At 39.8% G+C, this 14,010-nt stretch overlaps 3 protein-coding genes across 3 annotated transcripts in view; 2 read left to right on the forward strand and 1 right to left on the reverse strand.

Annotated features, from left to right (window-relative positions):
- LOC122657992 (chloroplast envelope quinone oxidoreductase homolog) overlaps positions 1-9,050 on the forward strand; it is a 98,999-nt gene extending 89,949 nt beyond the window's left edge. The window contains exons 5-6 of the mRNA XM_043852824.1: positions 4,157-4,182; positions 8,949-9,050. The gene's annotated coding sequence lies outside the window, so the exon portion shown is untranslated. The remainder of the gene's footprint in view (positions 1-4,156; positions 4,183-8,948) is intronic.
- LOC122657990 (chloroplast envelope quinone oxidoreductase homolog) lies at positions 3,963-9,050 on the forward strand. Its single transcript, XM_043852821.1, has 4 exons — positions 3,963-4,092; positions 5,991-6,132; positions 7,588-7,679; positions 8,234-9,050. Exons 1-4 carry the CDS (start codon positions 3,988-3,990, stop codon positions 8,921-8,923), a joined length of 1,029 nt encoding a protein of 342 aa, XP_043708756.1. The 5' UTR covers positions 3,963-3,987; the 3' UTR covers positions 8,924-9,050.
- Positions 9,051-9,461: 411 nt separating this feature from the next.
- Positions 9,462-10,319, reverse strand: LOC122659401 (hevamine-A-like). The gene is made up of 3 exons (XM_043854515.1): positions 10,191-10,319; positions 9,597-10,087; positions 9,462-9,501 (listed from the first exon to the last, which is right to left on the reverse strand). Exons 1-3 carry the CDS (start codon positions 10,317-10,319, stop codon positions 9,462-9,464), a joined length of 660 nt encoding a protein of 219 aa, XP_043710450.1.
- Between the last annotated feature and the right edge of the window lie 3,691 nt (positions 10,320-14,010).

The raw sequence follows: 14,010 nt of genomic DNA on the forward strand, positions 1-14,010 counted from the left end.
TGTGTTCATCATGCCATAAACGGATGGCAATAACGGTGCCATAGAAATGGATGGTATTCTAACCATGTCAACCCCATCTTACCAAGGAAACCCATGAGATCGGACCCACTCACCGAGTTGTCCGCGAGCCCCCAATACAAACCCCCTCTTGGCGTCACTGAAATACGATGATGACTTCCTGTTGGACTACCCCAAAATACGATCAAGACCCATAGGTTTGCCGGACACCTACACCCCTGTCGGAAGGGTCGTAGTACTGGGTACATCATTTCCTAGCCAGCAAACAACTATTGAATGCAATATTTATAATTACAATCCCATATTGTGCGAGTGTAGTCTGGAGATTGAGTCCATAGTGCCTAATCCGGAGGTCACTATCCTCTTGTCTTTCCAGCTTACGCCCACACCAAATAACAATACGGCGGGTGTGATATCGAAATTACGGTCGATCGATCACCACCCGAATCAATTACATAAATCAATCAATATAAAGAATTATACGTAAAGTATCCTACAATATACATATCTCCTTCTCAATATTATCAATATGCATAGCTCATCATGTTCCCTTACATTTAAAGTCCGATTCCATTAATTAAACATGTTATAGATGGAGCAATCATACATATCATACATACAGCCAATCAGCATGCACAACTAGCTGGATGCCTAATGAGAAACATGCCGTAAAATGGTTCAAGTGTTCGATCCACTCACCGAGTTCCACGCGTAAGAGATAAGGGCTCCCGTGTAATGTACGTCCCTCCCACACGTGTATGTCAACCTAACATGTCATAATAAGAGTGTGCAACAAGTGAGAGGTGACCCAAATGAAGTCCCAAAGCTGGAACCACCAAAACAAGGTATTTTGGCCTTTGTGGACAATGCCCTGTATAATCTAGCGAATCATTCATCTTCCGCCCACTGCATCATCTGCCAGACTCCAAGAGAGCTATATTCAGCTCGGATGCCATCCAAATTGAGACCAACGGCCAAGGGTTCTTCAGGGACAGCATGGGGGGTGCCAAGGGTCCCTAATGGAGTCATTAGGTCAGTGGATATAACTCCCATTTGTACCCAATGGGCTGGAACTTGACCCAAGCACCCAATATCCATAGAAATGGTGTTCCAATTGGGGTTTCCAAGCTATCTAAGCTAAGAGCTGAGGGATTGGTCCCTTATTGGGCCTTAATTGGTTCAATCAAGCCATAATCAGTGGGCTAGGTCCTTAGAAATGAAAAGCCCCTTGGTTGGAGCATGGATTGGACATCAATACATGAAATCTACATAGATTAGCATAAGAACTAGCTGGAAGTAATGCCTTACAATGAGTTCTAGCCAAGAGTAACAAGAGAAGGAGTTCCTTAGCTGAGCTTGGGCTCTAAGTTAACCTTTCCATGAACTCCTAATCCATTGGTGAGTGAGGGGCTGGTTGGAGAAGAGATGTGAGCTCAAGGCTAGCTCAAATGGAGGTAGAGACCTTCTTCTCTCCCTCCTTCTCCTTTCTTCCTCCTTCTCCCTCCTTGGTTTGCTCTTCATGTTTTTAGTTCTCTCAAGGGTTGTGAGATGAGTGAAATGAGGAGGAATAGGGTTTGGTTAGGTTATATAAGTGGTCTAGGTCTTGTCAGGCTTGGGGATGGGTTTAAGGTCCAAAAATGGGTTTACTTTAAGGTGTAGCCCAAATGGGTCATAGGTTCATGGCTTGTAACCCATAGTGAGTCCCTTGGGTCCCAAATACCCTAAATTAAACCTTGGCTAAGCCCTGGGTCAAGGCAAGGCCGGACCAAGTTGCCCTTGGCCTCACAGAGACAAACCTGACATCTGGCGGATCATGGGCTAGCGGTCCATGCATGATCTGTCAGTTTTCCTGTTGCATGATCCGCCAATCCCAAATGGCAGTTCAGAGGCTCCAAAGTGTTAAGACCTCTATGAGTGGGTCCCAATCAAAGAGGGGGTATTAATGGGCATCAATGGAGGTGGTTGGTACACCAATTCCCCAAGGGTATAATTGGAATTAAAATAATGTGAGTTGCACATACCTTCAATCCTCTAAGGGGGGTAGTCTCGAGGGAAGGTTGACATGTGCGGAGTCGTTGATGAACCTCCCTTGATCCCTATCGAAAATTCTTTCATCAACAGGCTCACCATCTGACATATTCAAGATCTTATAGGTTGGTTTCATGGTGATGTTCCAGAGGTCTCCAACATAATAGAGCTCCGCTCCTACACATAAGTTTAAATTAGTAGAGGTTTGGGAACGGGTGTAACAGGGGGCAATGAACCAAGGCCGACCACCCGAGGGCGATGAGTGAGGGCGACCAAGCTGGCGATGATCCGAGGGCGACCAGACGGGCAATGACCACTGGCAACTAGGCAGGCGACGAGCATGGGTGATGCGCGAGCGACCCGGGGGGCAACGATCGCTGGCACCAGCTGAAGGTGACGATCGAGGGCAACGGGCGAAGAGAGCAACTTGGGAGAGGCCTCAGGCACAGACAAAAAAAAAAAAAAAAATCTCTCTCTCAAAAGGGAAAAATGGCAAGCACTATGGGAGCAAGAAATGCAGTTGGGACTTGGAAGACAAGGGAAAGAAAATGCACTTGATCAATGAGGAAAAATAGCAAACACTTGGAGGGCAAGAGCAAACACACTTGGTGAAGAATGGTGAAAGGGGAGGAGAGCAAAAGCACTTGAGTAAGGATGGACAAAAGTGAAAATGGCAAGGCTTCAATGAAGGGAAAAAGAAAAGCAAAAAGGTACAGAAAGGTAGTGGGGGAGATTGAACCCCTCACCCCTCACAAGATTAAGACAACACAGATACTAGTCTCTTGAGCAATCCGTTCCAAGAGAGTGGGGGGTAAGTGATAAACCAAAAATATATGGGCCAGTCCCGAGATGCCACATGTCCTGACCCGAAGGGGAGGCTAGCTTAAGCCCGGCCGCGACAGAATCAGTTCGGTAACCCAAGAGGAATAGGAACTAAGAAGTCACCTCAAAGGCCAAGTCTACCATGCAAGCCGAAGGGGTCCAACCATGACGTCATCGGCAAGATCTATGTTATCCTATCACTAAAAGATCACAACTGGATGTATACCAAAGGGAGGGCTATCCCAAAGAGGTATAAGTATAACCAAACTCAATACGTGAAGAAGACGCTTAGGGAACCTCTTCCCTACTAGGACTCTACATCTCACGAGGAACCATTCCAAGTACAACTCTACTACGTGATGATCTACCCTGCGTAACATATTCATCACCGATGAGGACTCTCCACACCGTCATGCTCAACTATAAATACTAAGGTATTCCAACCCATTATCCATCTTGAATTCCAATAATTCATCTGTTGCTAAGAGAGATCTAACTTAAGCATCAGAGTCCTAGGCCGGAACCACACCGATTCTCCCTTGTCCCTGACGTCCTTTTACAGGTTGCGGTACTTGAAGAACCTACCGAAGATTTCCTGACGCAACACCATCTAATTAATCTAGATAATTAATTAAGTCCATAATTCTTACAACATGCACTTCAACTAGGTAGCCACTTACCAACCGAACAAATGACTGTTCACATGTGAGGATTATTGACTTCTACAAGTCATATATGTTTGGATCCCAAGATATGGAGAATTTGGTTTTTTCTTTTCTTATAGTCTTATGTTAAAAATCAAAGATACCTGAATGTTTGACCAAAGGAATCTTAATTATTTACCAAAAAAACGGAATCTTAGTTCGATTAATCCAGAAAAAATTAAAGAATATAACATAGTAGATCCTTGTGTGATCTTGGTTTCAAAACACCGACTTTTAAATCATAGATGTCAGGTTCAAACACGAAGATCTCCCCAGTTGATTTCAACGAGTGGCGGCTGCGGCCAACTGGCAATTCATGCCCTTTTAAAGTCCACGCTTTTTTGCCTCTTTAATCTGTAGTGTTGCCTTGTGGGTGTTGTACATCTCCACGCGTGGCAACTGAAACCATTTTTGTATGCTTTCGAGTTTCTGTTTCCACCTCTCTGGGAAAACCATGGCGGGCAAGGTCATGAAAGCTGTGCAGATCAATGGTTATGGTGGCGGAGTTGCTGGTTTGAAGGTGATTTTCTCCCCTCCCCCTCCCTCTCCCCCCTCTTTCGTTTTGTTTCTTCCTTCCTTTTTTTTTTTTTTTTTTTTATTAATATATTTCCTTTTATTAATTTGCCCTTTAAATTCCCTGGATTCATGTTTGTTCAATATTTTAAGATAATAAGAGGTCTATTTGTTTATATCAATGCGATCTGTGACCAAGTAAACTGATTCAATTAAATGAATTTATTCGACTGGAAGTATTGCTGATTTTAAGGTTTCTAAAGCAACATAAATCTCACATAGAGGCTTGGTCTAGGAGTTTTAAGTTTGAAGCAGCACTTTAAATTGGTAGGCAGTGTTGTTGGCGTTGCACCCGAATAAAATAATCGCATATAAATAGGCACTTGAGCACTTTCTCTTTAATGGTTAGTTTTTGATGATGAATTCTATATAAGTCCCTAACAATGATTGGAAAAAACAAAGATTATCCTAAAGTCCACAAGAATAGTAATTTTCTATTAAATAAAAAAAAATTCACTTCCTCACTAGTACTTTGACTTGAAATTTTCTAATAAATTAAAAAAAAAAAATACAACTTCCTCACCTTGCAAACTCTTTGAAGAATAGTATTATTACTTTGACTTGAAATTTTCTAATAAATAAAAAAAAATAAATTCAACTCCCTCACCTGCAAGCTCTTTGAAGAATAGTATTATTACTTTGACTTTAACTTTTGTAATAAAAAAAAAAAAAAAAATCCCACTTCCTCACCCTGCAAACTCTTAAAATCATTATGGTCTTTCTCACACTCCAGTTAAATCCATTGTCCATTAAATCATTGCAAAGTCGCAGACATATGCAAGAATCTTATCCCAAAATAATGGAATCTAATCTTCTAATGGAATAGTTCTAATAGAAGAATACACACACACACAACAACAAAAAAAAAAAAAAAAAAAAAAAATCGCAGGATAGGGAAAACAGAACAGAATGTGAGAAATTTCTGCAACTAAAGTTAAACAGGCCAGAATAGGTTTAAAAACCATTGGATGGGACAATTATATTGAAAGAAAAGGCCTTCAAAGTATCTCAGAATAGTGATTCAAATCTCAGGAAGATGTAAATAAGTGTTCAGATCTGACCTGTATCTCTGATAGATGGAATCCACCTAAGTCTCACCTGGAATTTACCAGTTACACCACTGAATCCAGAGCAGCTTGCTTCAGAAAATTAAATGGCCCACCATTTTACAAATGTTATCCTTGTATTTCAAGAGTTAAACCAAAGTTGAATCTTCAACCAATTTGCAAAGCTTTATATCTTTATGTTGGGAAATCAGATTGGGCTGAAATTAACCAGATGCTTAAGAGAAAATTGGAACACCATCCAGCTAGTATTTATAGGGAAACTAGGGTGTAGGTTAGATGGACTAATTACTAGATTGCCCCTCACAGTCCGAATCATAATACATGTAGGTTTATATTAGAGCATATAAAGGGATATTACCATAATACACTTATAATTTTTGGCATTTTGTAGGTTTTTTTTCAGTGACTGAGTTGAGATTTATGTTTTTTTTTTTTTTCAACAAGAGCAACATATGAGTGTTTCCTTATTAATTTTGTTGAGTACAAATTTAATTAATGATAAAAAAATATAAGCAGTGAAAGATTAGAATCAGAAAAGCATTGGCTGCTTGTCAGTAGTCATCAGACAGATAACACTTTCCATGTTGAGCAATGAAGTTTCCCTGATCTTATTATATGTTGTGTTGTGGTTTTCCTTTCTTTTCTCATGCAATTGTTATCATTTAGATTTCATGAATCATGATTTATACTACCTGACTTGCTTTAGCAGAGAGTTGACACTTTTGTTATGTTTGATTCTTGTTTAGGCTTTTTAAACTTTTGCTTCTTCCTTTTGTAGCATGTGGAAGTTCCAGTTCCTGCTCCAAAGAAAGACGAAGTTTTGGTGAAGGTAGAAGCAAGAAGTATAAATCCAGTCGATTGGAGGATTCAGAAAGGCAAGACACGACCAATTATACCAAGCAAATTCCCTTACATACCAGGTAGCTAAATCAAGAGGATTTTGGTGTTATGCATTTTCTTTTGAATTGTTTATATTCTGTTACTGTTTTTTCATGAGGGTTACAATGACAATGATTATCAAATATTTTTTCAACTGTAGGAAACCATATGTTTTGTTATGAACATTAGATTTGGATTTCTTTTTTGAAATGTTAACATTTTGGGTGTTGCTTATATAATCCTGGATTACTTTATCAATCCTTGACTTTTTACAAGTAACCATGAGACCTTCCCACAAACCACAAACGATGAATAACAGATTGGTTTATGGGTAAATTTATGATGGACTGTCCTTATTTGTCACTTATACATCTCCATCTTAAAGCTATGTAGCTTGCTGCTATCTAAATAGGTGACAGTGCACATTAATCATCAATGTTCAGATTATCATCTGCAGAGAAGGCTATTATCATTCGTGCTAACATATCTTTGAATTAATTTCTCGCAAAATGCTTGATGGTTTTTTTCTAATTCACCCTAGTTGGACTTTAAATCTTGTCTTTGCTGGATATTTACTTGTATTCAGTGGCTGAGCAATGTCTAATTCACTTTTGTCATGACATACAAATGCTAGCAACTAGGCCTAAAATTTGGAGGACTCGATAAAATCAATCCTGGTTGTCTGGTCATTTCGTTGGCCAAGGAATAGAACTGATAATTCTTGTGAGTTACTAAATGCTTAGGCTAGGGTTTATGTTATTTAGTACATTCAACAACTTCCTCTGTTTGTTTGGTCCAGTCACTGTGGACAGAGGGGAATTAACTGGTCAAGTGGTCATGCCAAGTAATGGATGTAATTAATATTTCAGCCAACAACATGAATGTAGTATTGGATGACCATCTGACAGTGTCAATACTGCTGATTCAGAAGATCTAAACTATGTTTGCGGACTCGTTGAGTGTGCTCTAAAACACCAAATTCTATAAATAAAGGAAGTTGGTTGTCAAAGATTTGTGATATGTCTAGAGATGGAGTTGGTTGTTAACACCTGTAAAAGATGAGACCAGGAGCAAGCTTAGAAGAGCTCTTAGACGGGGTATGCCAGAGAATTCTTGGTATTTAATGATCATTTCAAATTAGAGTTTGAACTTGGTAACATGAAATGGTTGAATAATTGAAAAATGAGATTATTCAGGAATACACATTGATTGCTGAGATTGAATTTTCTTAATAATAAAAAAATGTGGAAGTTTAATTTATAGCTTATTCTTATGTCTAAATATCAATGTAAGCCAAGAAGTGCTATTTCATTGGCCAAGGAGAAAGTAATATGAAATTGGATAATGTTTGTCAGCTTAGAGGATTACTATTTGAACTTTAGTACCTCATATACTACATTGTATCTTTTGTCCTAAATTTTTTTCATAAGCATTTTGAAATCCAAAAATGAAAAGCATCAGAAACTGTGTCTTGATATTCACTCTTGATGAAACAGCACTCGACATAGCAGGAGAAGTGGTAGAAGTTGGTTCTGGTGTCAAGAATTTCAAAGCTGGTGACAAAGTTGTAGCTGTGCTTAGTATGTCTGTGAGTAATCACCGAAATTTATTTATACAAACTAACTCGATCTTCATTTTGGAATGATCATCTGCATAGTTCTCAAGATGTTGCCCAGGCAATGCCTAGGCGCCATGTAGACAACAAGGTGCCCAGACACGTCCAAGGCGACCCAGTGCTTCCCCCCAACTATGATCGCTGCCTCAACATTAACTAGATCTTGAGAAATGTCCTAGACTACCTATTTTGGGAATAATCCCACATCGAATATGTCTAGAAACTTGGGTTGGGCCTCTCCACCTAACAGCCTAAGCTTTTGGGTTGTGGATAATTCAATACTACCCCACTTTATGACTTATATGGAGGAGGGAAGGGGTGGTTGGCCTTAAAATTCAATCTAGCTCTCTTTTCTTCCTTCCTGGTTGATTCCTTTTATCTTTGTTTTCGTCCTCCCACAGTAGGCAATGGATCATGTGGTTATGATAGTCTAATTTGGAGGGTCCTGAACCTGTAAAATTACTCAACCATGCTCCTTCATATTTCTTTATATGTATGATGATTTTTATGAATCTTTCTATTGGCAGACGGGAGGTGGGCTTGCTGAGTTTGCTGTGGCCAAGGGGAGTTTGACTGTGAATAGGCCTACTGAGGTATCAGCAGCTGAAGGAGCAGGCTTACCCATAGCCGGCCTCACTGCACTCCAGGCCCTCACCCAGTCTTGTGGGATCAAGCTCGACAGCAGTGGAAAGCCAACGAACGTTCTAATCACTGCTGCATCAGGTGGTGTTGGTCACTATGCTGTTCAGCTGGCAAAACTTGGGAACACACATGTTACTGCTACTTGTGGGGCTCGGAACATTGAGTTTGTCAAGAGCTTAGGAGCAGATGAGGTTCTCGACTATAAAACCCCAGATGGGGCAGCCTTGAAGAGCCCCTCCGGTCGGAAGTATGATGCAGTAATCCACTGTGCAACAGGAATCCCTTGGTCTACTTTTGAGCCTAATTTAAGTGAGCAAGGAAAGGTGATAGATATCACTCCTAGTCCTAGTGCCATGCTCACCTTTGCAGTACAGAAGCTAACTTTCTCCAAGAAGCAGCTGCTGCCTCTGATTGTGACCACCAAGGGTGAGAACCTGGAATTTCTTGTTAAGTTGGTGAAAGAAGGGAAGCTGAAGACAGTAGTGGACTCAAAACACCCTCTGAGCAAGGCTGAAGACGCCTGGGCAAAGAGCATGGATGGCCATGCTACAGGGAAGGTCATTGTGGAGCCTTAAGAATGACGTTTGGGTTATTGGCTACTTTATGGTGTTTCTGTGAGTTGAAAGAAACTTGTGAGTAGATATTGCATGTAGATAGGGTATATTACAGTATATGCTTTTCCCTAATTTGGCTTTCAAACTTAACTTGATTCATATTTTTGTAATATAAGGTAAATCTTTACAGAGCTGCCTTAGTAAGCTTACAAGGTGTCCCAATTATCTGTCACGTGGTATATGGAAGGAGGCCCTTGCTAACTTGTAAAGGTTTGCCAAGATGCAAAATAGAGGTTTAGAAGTCCAAAAATGGTGGTCGAAGTGGGATAATATTTGATTGAATTAGGCTCTAAAATTTGACATGTGGCTGATCTAGGCCATGTGTTATGCAATATACCTAAATAAGGCTCGCCAATAATAGCATGACACGTAGCAAAGCCACAACCACATGGAATGATCCCCAGCCCGTCGTTTATAATTGCACAACACCCGACCGATCCAGATCAAGAAACCTTGTCATGTGAGGATACGATCCCTACATAGAAGGCAACATGCATATCTAAATCCTAATATAATGCTGGCAGCGAGCAAGTGCACTCCTACATGGAAACAAAATCTTCCACTGATCAATAATATGGAAACTTCCATTAATGATGGCAATCTCCAACCATCACTCTCCTAACAGGACTCTTACCTTAATAAGCTCAACGTAGAGCTCAAGACTCGTTTTCTCCTTGTGAGGCATAACCAGAGCATGGCACCTTCATTCTTGAAGGAAGCCTTGGTCACTAGGAGGATTTGAGAGGTTAGCACATCTGCAAGTATGAATCCACTACCTGTTGCATTAGAAGATGCAGGTAGGCCTAAGAAGAACTTCTTGGCCAGAACGTTCGTCATCCATAGCTTCCAAGAATTCAAAATATTTGTGAGAATACCAAAATTGTACTCACATTGAGGGTTGTTATAGAATTGAACACAAACATAGTCACAAAGACTGGTATTAAGAGCATAGCAAAGATATTTGTCAGGATAGGAACATTGTGGTGTTGTCGTCAAGTAAACTTTCTTGCAGGGCTTACTATATTTGGAGAGGTACCTTGCGAGATGGCCCCAGTATTTTGTTGATCCTATCTCAATCGAGGATAAAACAATCTCTAAGAGGGCCAACAATGCCTTAAATACTTGCTAGGATTAGAATACCAGATAAATATGTAATTCTGCCAAGCAAAACAGAGTATCACCTACACTCCATGGAGATCTCAAATTTCAGCGACTCAAGGGCAAAGACCAGGCTCAAATTTGGGTCAAAGGACCTCGTCAAGCAGCATATAATATCCTCATCCATATTCCCGTTTAGGAAAACCATTTTAACGTCCATTGAATGCAGCTCCAAGTCATAATTCGCCACAAGTGCCATGATAATCTTGAAAGAATCTTTTGATAACACTAGAGAAAAGGTTTCCTTGAAGTCAATTCCTTCCTTCTGTGTAAATCCCTTTGCTACCAATCTTGCCTTGTAGCGATCAACATTGCCTTGGGAATCTTTCTTGGTCTTGTAAACTCATTTGCAGCCTATGGCGCCTTTACAACCCTTTGGAATTTCAACCAACTCCTAAACATCATTGTTACTCATGGATAACAATTCATCATCCATAGCTTCTACCCTACTTGGGACAATTCTTGTTGCTAATGGCCTGCTCATAACTAACTAGAACATCGTCTTCTCCTAAGTCAAAATCGCATTCATTCAGATAAACAATGTAGTCTAAAGAAATGGCTGACTCTCACTAGTCAATTTTTGTGGTAATGCAACCTCAACTACAAGTACATCTGGTAAAACTGTGTCAAGAATCACATTGTCACCAATAGCTTCAACAACAGACCCACTCTAGCAAACCATCTCCAACCATCAAGGACAGCTCATCAAAATGAACTCTCAACTCTTTTTTCTTCAAACACAAGATTGTGTCTCAGAAGTTTCAACATCATCTTTAATGAATTTAGCAACATTAGTCTCAACAAGTCTGATACCTGAGTTAGGGCAATAAAATCTGAAGCCTTTTGACCTCTCAGGATATCCCACAAAATAACAACTGACAGTTTTAGGATCAAACACATTTTTGTTTGGGTTGTATAATTTTGCTTCCGTCCTACAACCCCAAACATGCAAGTGTCTAAGGTTGGGCTTCCTGCCAATCCAAAGCTCATATAGGGTTTTGGAAACCGATTTGCTTGGTACTCGGTTAAGAATATAAGTGGCAGTCTTAAACGCCTCACCCCATAACGATTTTGGTAGACCACTATAACTAATCATACTCCACACCATGTCTTTCAAGGAACGGTTTCTCCTTTCTGCAACACCACTTTATTGTGGTGTCCTAGGAATAGAATATTGACGAGTTATTCCATGCTCCTGTAGGTATTTGGTAAACGGTCCACTTTACTGATCTGTATCACCATGCTTCTCATAGTACTCACCACCTCTGTCATACCTGAAAACCTTGATTTTCTTAAAAAGAAAATTCTTCACTTCTGTTTTAAAGATTATGAAAACATCTGGGCACTGGAATTTTCAAAATAATATATACATATCCATAACAAGAAAATTCATCAATAAATGGAATGAAGTATCGATGACCTCCAAGGGTGGGAGTAGGGAAATGCCCACAAATATCTGTGTGAATAAGCTCCAACAATTCCTTGCTTCGGACTATCTTCTTCTTTCTAGACTTTATCATTCCCCTTCATGCAGTCCACACACACATGCATGTCATGTGAATCAAGTTCATTTAATATACCATCCTTCACAAGTCTGTCTATTCTCTCCTTTGAAATGTGTCCCAAGCATTTGTGCCACAATGTGAAAGATTGTTCATTAATGATAGGGCGCATAGTATCAATACTCATCATCCATGAAGATTCATGATTCAATTTATAAAGTCCATCAACTAAACATCCACTACCAACAATACTAGATCCATGAGAAAAAGTAAAACCATCTTTATTGAAATTATTTGAATAACCATCTCTAGTAACAGTTGAAACGGAAATCAAATTCCTCCTTATGGAGGGAACATAAATTGTATATATCATTCAAATCAATGTAAATATCTAAACTCGAGTAAATCCTAACTAATCCAATAGCATCAACTTCTACTTGCTCTCCATTGCCAACAAACACGTGCAAGTCATCCTTGCGGACCAAAAGTCTAGATCAGATTTGATCCCCACCACAATCCAACTTAAAAAATGGAAACCAGTTTTGAAGCCCATGAAGTTGAAGAACACTCTAGATCACAAAAGCTTTAGGGCATGGGGCTCAAGAGAGAAGACAGTGAGGGAGGGGGTGGTTGTAGGGTTTGTGGCGAGGAGAGAGAGAGAGAGAGAGAGAGAGAAAAAAAAGTTTGACATTAGGTTAACCTATTCCATGCCATAGTACTCAAGATCCTATTTCGAAAACCCACCGTTCAGTAGAGGGGGTGAGGGAAAGTAGGAAGGAGAAAGAAGACAAAGCATAGGTGGCTACTCAAGTATATTACACAATTACCCATGTTCTTAACTACAATTCAACATAAAAATAAGGTTAAGAAATAGTGAAATATTTCTTTTCACTCTCTTTTGTGACGTATATATATATATATATATATATATATATATATATATATATATATGAAGTCTTTCTTCCTACTGTCGTTGTCTATTATTTGCTATTGTCATCGGCTTCCACACCTAATCAAGTCTTCTTCCTAGGTTTTTTACACACATTCCAGTTATTCTTTTTGGAAGCTTTTAAATTAAACCCTAATTGTGTGGAGTAGATCAGGAGTCCGCTAAACTGTGGTTGGTGCAAAGCATCACACTCTGATACCATGTTGTCACGCCCCCATTCTAGGCAAGAATAAAATATAATAAAAGCGGTGATTAGGATGACACCCGTCATCCCAATAAGCCGTCAGGATCACAGATATAGTGTCCCAACACATAGTCATAATCAATATTAAAATAATATAATATTAGAATGTAGAAAGAGGGAATATTGCATTCCAGAATCATCAAAAATAAAGCGGAAGCGTTAAATTAGGAGTTACAATATGTTCAATCGTCAAGTGACACATCCAAAGTTCTAACACTGTTTCTCGATTGACCATGGTGTAACTACTCAAAATAAGGAATATAACATGATAAATGTTTATACAAGGTTCGAGGCGCAAAATAACAAAAGAGGAATAAGTTCCAAATATCAGTATGGTCCATAGGAGCAGTCATCGTAAGGACAACCATCACCGTGTTCCTCAAACACTGCCTTAGGCTCCTCGGCGCCTATTTCATCATACCCAGTAAATTGGACATCAAGGCCAGCAAGGTAACCACCATCTATATCATAATCTAAAAAGAGTGTACACAGGGGGTTAGCCCCACTGAGCAAGTGAGGGGATTGGGAATGCACAAACACACAGTTCATGAATAGTCCATGATGTATGCAATATTAATAGATTTTCCACCTATCAATCAATATAAGTCAATGGTATATGCTACTATGATAAACTCGGGTAAGCACCATAGTTCACTTATCTTATTGTCACAGTGAAACCTCTGCTATCACAAGGAAGCCCGCGTCGGTTGAAGCCTCAATACCACCTAGTGGCATCCATCCCTTACCTGGCCTCTCTCCCCCACAGGTAAATGGAGCTCTGATCAACCAACACCTAAACCCCTATTGGTAAGGGTTGTAGTATAGGGAAGCAAAACCTAACCACAATTATACTACATGTAAAGTCCTATCATCTCGAGAGGTATTTTGGGTGCATCAACGTCCCATACCATCAAGCATTCGGGTACCAGCATGACACGAGGCATACAGACCAATATGACAAGCAATGAAAGATCATATACATTTCTTGGGTTTCGGCACCCGTATTTCTCGACACCATAACCCGATACAAGATAAAGCCCAACATATAACCATAATCATATCAATCACAACAAGATAAATAATATGCAGTATGCAACATGCTTGATAATGCTGCACTAGCATATGATATATGTTTAAGAAATAAGCAAACCCAAACAAAGCCCAAAACCTACTCACCTTTAGTTTGCTTAAAGTT

This window comes from Telopea speciosissima, chromosome 4 (genome assembly GCF_018873765.1).
Source record: "Telopea speciosissima isolate NSW1024214 ecotype Mountain lineage chromosome 4, Tspe_v1, whole genome shotgun sequence".
NCBI classification, from domain to species: domain Eukaryota; kingdom Viridiplantae; phylum Streptophyta; class Magnoliopsida; order Proteales; family Proteaceae; genus Telopea; species Telopea speciosissima.

What these genes read in the sequence shown, in the direction of transcription:
- LOC122657990 (XM_043852821.1), top strand. Translation starts at nt 3,988, where the DNA reads ATGCTTTCGAGTTTCTGTTTCCACCTCTCTGGGAAAACCATGGCGGGC. An exon ending in CAAATTCCCTTACATACCAG is followed by an intron (nt 6,133 to 7,587) that starts GTAGCTAAATCA and finishes TTGATGAAACAG; the next exon opens with CACTCGACATAGCAGGAGAA. An exon ending in TAGCTGTGCTTAGTATGTCT is followed by an intron (nt 7,680 to 8,233) that starts GTGAGTAATCAC and finishes TTCTATTGGCAG; the next exon opens with ACGGGAGGTGGGCTTGCTGA.
- LOC122659401 (XM_043854515.1), bottom strand. Translation starts at nt 10,319, where the DNA reads ATGGCACTTGTGGCGAATTATGACTTGGAGCTGCATTCAATGGACGTT. An exon ending in TTGACCCAAATTTGAGCCTG is followed by an intron (nt 10,088 to 10,190) that starts GTCTTTGCCCTT and finishes TTCTAATCCTAG; the next exon opens with CAAGTATTTAAGGCATTGTT. An exon ending in TCTACGTTGAGCTTATTAAG is followed by an intron (nt 9,502 to 9,596) that starts GTAAGAGTCCTG and finishes GTTTCCATGTAG; the next exon opens with GAGTGCACTTGCTCGCTGCC.